A 7,895-nucleotide genomic window follows, 5' to 3' on the forward strand; every position below is an offset into this window, starting at 1 on the left:
AAAAAACAGCATGAATTCCAAATATGGTGCTTATTAGGGCCTCTGACACACTGACAGAGTGCTTTATGTAGAAGTCCGTGCAGCCACAAACTGCCATGCTATGCAAAAACACACACAACTCCAGCAGAAGGTTATCAAGCATTTATGGCCCTGAAATAAGTGTTTCACCAAAGAAGAAGGTGAAGCCTATTCCTCAGCTCCTCCCTGTCAAGCAGTGCAGCAGCATGTGAACTGTTTATAGACACTGACAAAAAGCTCCACTGAAGTCAGCCTGCAGAGCTGTGAGCAAGAAGGAACGTGGCTGATCACCCACAGTCTGCAGCTGCTGGTGACACTGCGTGTCACACACAGTGCTTACCACAGACACCTGCTGAAACTCCGTGGCACTGACCACCACCTGGATGGACCTTCTGGCTGTAATGGGGGGGAATGTTTATCAAAACACCAAAATGTCAGACTTCAGTGCCTGGGGAGAAACCTCTCCGAATTCAGGGCAGAATTCACATGAGAAAAGTCAGCCAACTTCAGATGAACAGCCCAAACTGTCAAGAGTGCAGAGGGGGCAATCACCTGCTGAATTCAGGCAGGGGAAATGCTCAGGTCTCCCCTCTGCCCCTTGCTTCCTTCCTGCCACAGGTCACCCCTGTCCTGAGCTGAAAGGTCTCTGGCCTGGAACACAGCAACTTCTTATACCCTCCCAAAACCACAAAATACATGGCAAGGTTGAAAAGTTCACAGTATAAATCACTCTGATATTCCTTCTAAATTTCTACCAGGAAAAATGCTGTTTTTCCTTCCACATGCCATGCTGCTGAAACAAAGGTATTGAAATGGAACAAATAACGACCATTTCATTTACCACAGCTTTGCCAGGAACTCGTTTGCTTTCTGTTCATCTTTCAAGTACTGACACCAGCGTCACTGCAGACAAATTGCTGTCCCCACACCAGAACAAACAAGGCAATAAGAAGCACTAACCTTTCCTGACAGGAGTGGCACAGCCCTCGAGGTTCAGCATGATGTCTCCATCCCTGTCATCAGCACCAGCTCCCAGGAGCATCCAGCTCTCGATGTCATCACTGTCAGAGATCAAGCTCTCCTCCTCCGAGCTGCTGTCTATCACCAGCACCTCCTGGGGGGCCTGAGCTCCAGCAGCAAGGACTGGGGCAGGGCTGCCACTGCTGCTGCCTCTCTGCCTTGGTGTGCCCACAGCAGACCCAGGGGGACACAGGGCATCATGTCCCGCAGCTCTGGTGTGGTTTGGTGTGGAAGAGACCGGCTGGATGTGTGCCTTCCCTTGAGCTGAAGAGCATCTTGACCTCTTTGCCTTGCTTTTGTAGATGCTGTCTTCATCTGGGGTGTCAGACAGGACGATGACCTCGGGCTCCTCTGTGAGCTGAGTACCACCATCAGTGAGCTCAGTGAGGTTCTCATCTTCATCCTCTTTCTCAGTTAGACCTGAACTTTGACCCACGGCTTCTCCAGCATCAGCTTCCTCATCCCTTTCCAGTGTGCTGATTTCTCCAAGATCCTGGGAGTAGTGGATCTGGCTGTAGAGATGAAACTCCACCTCACTATCAACACTCTGCTCACTGGATGACTCCTCGGGATAAAGTTCATCTTCATACACTTCAGCATTCTCAGGATCATCATACCCAGTAAATATTCTGGAAAGCAAGGAGTCTGAGTCTACCAAAAAAAAAAAAAAAAATCAAACAGTAACATCAGAATGGTCATATATCCAAAATAAGCCTTCAACTGATACCTTTGGTCTTCTTGAAATTGCTCAGGTGAGTCTGAGAGGAGAGTCTGAGGTGAGTCAGGAGAGCAGAGCTCTGCACACAGACCATCAAACTGAGCAGGTTCAACAGCCACCCGTGCTCCAATGTGGAACAGCAAAAGCTACTGAAGGATGAATTTGCATCAACCATCACTACTACTTCAGCTCGACTGCTGTGGCCTCTGAAAGGGGCATTACTGAGTTCTCCCCTCCCACCCCAGGGGGGTCACCGGGCTGCTCAGAGCCCACAGCCAGCGTGCTGTGCACTCCTGGGCCCTCCAGGCTGGAGTGAGTGCACAAGGAGCCACTAAAGCCACCAAGGGATTGGAACACGTGTCCTCGAAGGTCAGGCTGGGACTGCTGCTGCACAGGGAGGGGAAGCTCAGAAGGATTTATCCAGGCTTTATCCAGGCTCACAAACACCCGGGGCACTGGGAGTAAACAAGACAGAACCACCACTGCACTGCCCAGCAAGAACTGGAAAGGGAATGGACACAAAATAACAAAATACAGGGAATTCCACTTAAATGTAACTCTGTTGCCCACAAAGGCTGCTGAGCCTCCATTCTTGAGGACCCCCAAACCTCAGCTAGGCACAGCCCTGAGCTCCAGGTCACTCTGCTTTAAACCAGGGCTGAAATTGCCCGAGGCTCCTTCCCACCTCAGCCCAGGGGTGAGTGAGTCCACAGCTCACAGCCTGCTCCCCTGCCAGACTGGGATTTTGTATTTGGATATTCAGGGATGTTCTAAAGTCACCCTGCCTCCTTGAGAGACGACCTTACTTTGTGTTCATGACCACATGAAGCACAGAGTATAGGACACGGGACGCTTCCTCTAAAAGTCTGTCTGTGCTTCTGCATTACAGCTGCTCCCATGGAAGTCATCCAGCTTTTTCTAGACATGAAAACTGCCAGATGAAGTTCAGCTTTTTGGCTGGTGAGGAAGAGTTGCATGGGACTGTTTAAACCCACTTAGTTGGACACACATACAAAAGTTCAGATTTGTGAGCTGTGTACAGATGTAGCTTGTGTGACAACGGCATTTGAAGAACCCAAAGGTTCCTCTCTGCTCTTACCCAGGTTCCTAAGCAAACATAACACCTGATATGCTAAATATATGAAAGAACAAGGCGGGAAGTAGAGACAATAAACCTACTTTACACCACTACCTACTTTAGATGCTGTAGAAAGGAAGGAAAATGCAACGGCACCAGAATGGCTGTAGCTAGAAAAACATGTAACAGACCAAATGAAGGTCCCAAACTTCAACATTTTTGTCAGCTTCACAGGGGGTCCCTGTTTCAAACAGACTGGAGCCTGTTCCCACCCACACAGCGAGAACAGAGCTCCAATCAAGCACATTCACAATATTAGCATGTGGCTATGAGGCGTGAGAAGAGGCCTTCAGCAATGTAGGAAAGTAACACATCCTCCTGAAGATGTTTTTAGTGAGCTCCAAAACAGAACCCAAGTACTCCTCCCTGCCCTTCTGTCCCCAGGGGACAGTCACACACAGCAAGCAGTGACCAGTGCTAAAAACTGAGCAACACTGGTGTCTCCCAAGCATCCAGGGAGCTGACTCATGGACACTTCACAGGGCAGGCAGCAGCACAAACAGGCAGCAAGCATGCACTCACTTTGATCCATGCTTCTCAGAAGGTCAAAGCACAGCTCCTCCTCCTCCCAGGTCCACTCGTGGCTGGGATAACCAAGGCTCCTCTTCTTGCTCAGGATGCACACCAGGCCACTGGGAAAGAAGAAACATCCAACATCAGCACCACAACAGAGCCTGAGCACCTGCTGCCCACCATGCTCACACTCACAGCCATGCCCTTCCTCCCAGGAAAGGGAAACAGCCATGTCAGGAATCCCACACCACAGCACACACACAGCCTCAAGGACAGGGAAGAGAAGCTCAACAAACTCTTGCTGTTTTCCAGACTGTCAAACTGAAGCAGTCTCTCACTGGGTTACAGAGGTAACTCAGAGAAAGACCTGACTGCAACTTCAGATTTCCTTTTGCCAGTGAAAAGTTTAGACTATGGGCAAACACTCCCTTCCATAGAACCACAGCAGGGTTTTGGCTGGAAGGGATCCCCAGGGTCCCTGTTCCCTCAGCTGTGCTCACCTCCAAGTGCCACACCTACCCTGCTTCCAGCTGGGTTATCAGAAAGGCACTCCTCACCTCTGAGTCTGCAGAGCACATTAAAAATATTGGTCCTGCAGAGACTGCCTGATCTGACAGGCTGCAGGGAGCAACAGCTCACTCACACATCCTACTTTGGAACTAGATTACCCTACCTGAATAAAACAAAACCCAGACTTCAAACCCTTGGCAACAGGAGAACCCATCCCTGCATCGAGAGGAGCTGCACTCCCAGCTGAAGCCAAGCACACCTTCCTCAGAAGCACCTGACTGCCCCTCGGGTAGCCCCAAAGTAAGGACCACCTTCAAGTCCAAGTACAGGGCTACCAATGCTGAAATTAAAAAATCACAGACATCTATCTGAGTTCCTTCTAACCATTAACAAAACTGCAAATGGCTGCAGTTGGCATCGACAGCGATAATTTTCAAAAACTGCCTGCCAGCATTTTTCACCTGAGCCACTAGAAACCTGATATCCCCCAGGTGATGCAGGAGTGGCAGCAGCACCAGGCAGACAAAGGGGAGATGCCACTGGAAACTCAAAGCAGGGAGGAAGAGCAAGGCCAACAAACAAATAACAAACAAGTTAATTAGACACCTCAGCCACAATCCCAAGCAGGTTTGGGATGCTCAGGGCTCCCCCACTGGCAGAAGGGACTCTGGGCATCCTTCCCATGCCATTCCTGTTCACCTGCCTCACTCTCCCTGCCAACCCCTCCTTCCCACTGCTGAACTCCAGCCCTTCTGCTGCTCCTGCTCTCCCAGCTTCCAACAGCTTCCAGAGCTCCTCGTGCTCATCTCCAAACACTGAGAGCTCTTAGAAACCTCTGAACACAAACCGAAGCACAGAGACCACTTCTTCCATTGCACAAACAAGTGCACTGTTCCCATCACACACCATCAGCGAGTCCCAAACCTCTCCTTATTTATCTCATTCTCTGCTTGACCCCCACAGCCAAACCTAACCCTTTTGGATAACTGCTGCACTGAGAACAGACATGCTCTCTACTGCCCTGGAAGGCAAAACACACCCTGTTGTCAGGCTGTTACAGACTGCAACAACAAAATGGGAAAGAAAAAAGGGGAAAGAAAGGTCTTTCAGGAAAATCACCATGCTGTCCATCTAAACACGGGGTCAGACACCAGGACAGCAGGAGCAGCTTTAAATTGAGTTCCATTTGTGACACAGACTTCCTGCTGCTTCAGACTGCTGAGACAATGCAAGGGCACAGACAGTATGAAACTGGCAATTTAACCCCAGAGCATGTGAATGAAACCTTTCACCTCAGCTGCTGTAGCTGCTTTTGCACCCTGCATTGCCTGGATGAGAAAATCATCATCATGAAGCTCATGGCTGCAATGAAAATCCCATCTGGGAAGGTACAAGAACATCAAACCTAAACGTATGTATAAAAACCTACCCAAAGATACATTTATTATCAGAGGGCAGTGTCAGGAGACTGCTTTTCTTCCCCTGCTCTGTTTCTGCACCCGGTGTGACCCCAGCCCGGCTGGGCCCCACGTGGTTCTCAGAGCAGTGAGAGAGGCACAACCCTCACCTGCTGCCCAGGTGAGACTGCAGCTGCAGCCACCTGGGGCTGCCCCGCCTGCAGTGGAGAAGTGCCAGGGGGTGGGCTGGGAGCAGCCTCTGCCCTCATTTTCCATGATCTAACAGTGATTTTGGCTAAATACTGAGATGCAAACCCTATCCTCGTCCCATTTGCACTTTGAGGATACACAACTGCTCTGGACTTTCTCTAAATGAGGTGCAAAGAGGTGCAGAGCTCTTTCTCTAAATGAGGTGCAAAGAGAGGTGCAAAGAGAGGAGCAAAGCCCTGCAGAAGAAGTCAGCATTTTTCTAACGGCAGCAATACCTTCAAGAGGTCAGGGGAATGTCTCTTCCACACCCGAACCTGGAAAACAGCAGAACATTCCACGTTTACTCCCTGCCTTTCAGCAGGCGCTTTCCTCCCACAGGCCCTTTCCGAACCTTGTTTTCCCGGGACGCCAGGGCAGGACGCGCTGGGTGGGACAGCCCGGGAGTGCAGAGGCCCGGGAGGGGCGCACACCGGGCACCGCGCGGGGCAGCAGGCGGAGCCGCACGCAGGGCGCTCCTCCGGGCCGCCGGGCACGGGCTTGCTGCCCGAGGGCACCGGGACACCGCAGCCGGAGGCCGGGCCAGGATCACCGGGCCGGGCGCGGGGCGATCCCGGCCCGGGGGGAACAGGGCCGGGGCCTCGGGGAGCGGGGCCTGCCGCGGAGAGCGGGATCCCGGTCGGGCTGGGAGGGGAGCCGGGTGCCGGTAGTCACGGATGATACTCACTCACTGCCGATACCGGGGCCCAGTCGGTATCAGCACTCGGTACCGGGACGGACGGACTGAGTGACAGCTGACCAGCCACGGCTGGTGCCGGTGCTCCCTGCCGGGACCCGCCGGTGCCGGTGCTCCGTGCCGGCCGCGCCGGGACCCGCCGAACAGNNNGAGGCCCCGCCGCGCCCCGCCCGGCGCCAGGCCCCGCCCCGCTCCCCTCAGCCCCGGCCACGCCCCCAGGGCTTTGGGGAGAGTTTACCGAAAAGCGGTAAATCGGGGATGGAGGTTTCCAGAGCCTCGCGCCCTGCCCGCTAGCACAGTCCTGTGAGAGGACCGCGCCTCCATGTGCGGAGCGGACAGCGTGAGCCGAGAACAGACGGGCTGGGTAAAGGGTCTGAAAGATCATCCAGGCCCTCGCCATGGAGGGGAGACTGGGACTGGGACACAGGGACTGGGACAGGGACAGGGACACAGGGACTGGGACTGGGACTGAGACTGGGACAGGGACACAGGGACTGGGACTGAGACTGGGAGACAGGGACTGGGACTGGGACAGGGACTGGGACACAGGGACTGGGACTGGGACACAGGGACTGGGACTGAGACTGGGACACAGGGACTGGGACTGGAACAGGGACTGGAACAGGGACAGGGGCACAGGGACAGGGACTGGGACAGGGACTGGGACTGGGACTGGAACAGGGACTGGAACAGGGACTGGGACAGGGACTGGGACAGGGACTGGGACTGGAACAGCAACAGAGACTGGGACTGGAACAGGGACTGGGACAGGGTATGGGACTGGGACTGGGTCTGGGACAGGGACTGGGACAGGGACACAGGGACTGGGACTGGGACAGGGACTGGAACAGGGACAGGGACTGGGACAGGGGCACAGGGACAGGGACACAGGGACACAGGGACAGGCACAAGGACTGGGACTGGGACAGGGACAGGGGCACAGGCACAGGGACTGGGACTGAGACTGGGACAGGGACAGCTGCACTCGAGCGGGGCGCTTCTAGCCCTCTCCAGGCTGGCCTGTGCCATTTCCAGGGGCCCAGGGGCAGCCCGAGCTGCTGCGGGCACGCTGTGCCTCACTCCCTCGGCGCGAGGAACTGCTCCCACTGCCGCCTCTAACGCTGTCCTGCGGCAGTGAGACTCGCTTCCCCTCGCTCTGCACTCCAGCCCTGTCCGAAGTCCCTCTCCTGCTCTCTCGGAGCCCCTGTGGACATTGGAAGGGGCCCTGGAGCCCCCCAGAGCCCCCGTTTCTCCAGCAGGACACCCCCATCTCCCCGGTCCCTGGGGTGGGTGTGGTGGCTGCAGCCCTGAGAGCGACAGCAGCGTGTGCCTGGAGTGCAGCTGAGCTGGCACACACCCTGAGTGCTGCCAGCCCGCGGGCCCGGCTGTGCAGCAGTGTGTCCCTCCGCAGCCACACCTGCCCCAGCAGGGCCAGCCCGCAGGAACCCCAGTGACCTCACACCATCCCAGTGCCCTGACACCACCCCAGTGCCCTGACACCATCCCAGTGACCTGACAGGAATCCCAGTGACCTGACACCATCCCAGTGACCTGACACCATCCCAGTGACATCACACCATCCCAGTGACATCACAGGAATCCCAGTGACATCACACCATCCCAGTGACCTCACACCCA

The 7,895-nt window shown here is 54.7% G+C and overlaps 1 protein-coding gene across 2 annotated transcripts in view; it reads right to left on the reverse strand.

The window, feature by feature from the left end:
- Window positions 1-6,383, reverse strand: part of ZCCHC7 (zinc finger CCHC-type containing 7) — an 89,011-nt gene extending 82,628 nt beyond the window's left edge. The window contains exons 1-4 of one of the 2 annotated variants that reach the window (XM_041463341.1): window positions 6,249-6,383; window positions 5,800-5,838; window positions 3,417-3,526; window positions 979-1,689 (exon numbers count right to left, since the gene is read on the reverse strand). In XM_041463341.1, the coding sequence (XP_041319275.1) occupies window positions 979-1,689; window positions 3,417-3,426 (721 nt within the window). In that variant the 5' untranslated portion in view covers window positions 3,427-3,526; window positions 5,800-5,838; window positions 6,249-6,383. The remainder of the gene's footprint in view (window positions 1-978; window positions 1,690-3,416; window positions 3,527-5,799; window positions 5,839-6,248) is intronic. The other variant, XM_041463342.1, reaches the window with a different exon arrangement.
- Window positions 6,384-7,895: the final 1,512 nt, after the last annotated feature.

The sequence above is a fragment of the Pyrgilauda ruficollis genome, unplaced genomic scaffold (assembly GCF_017590135.1).
Source record: "Pyrgilauda ruficollis isolate IOZ18807 unplaced genomic scaffold, ASM1759013v1 scaffold164, whole genome shotgun sequence".
Classification (NCBI taxonomy): domain Eukaryota; kingdom Metazoa; phylum Chordata; class Aves; order Passeriformes; family Passeridae; genus Pyrgilauda; species Pyrgilauda ruficollis.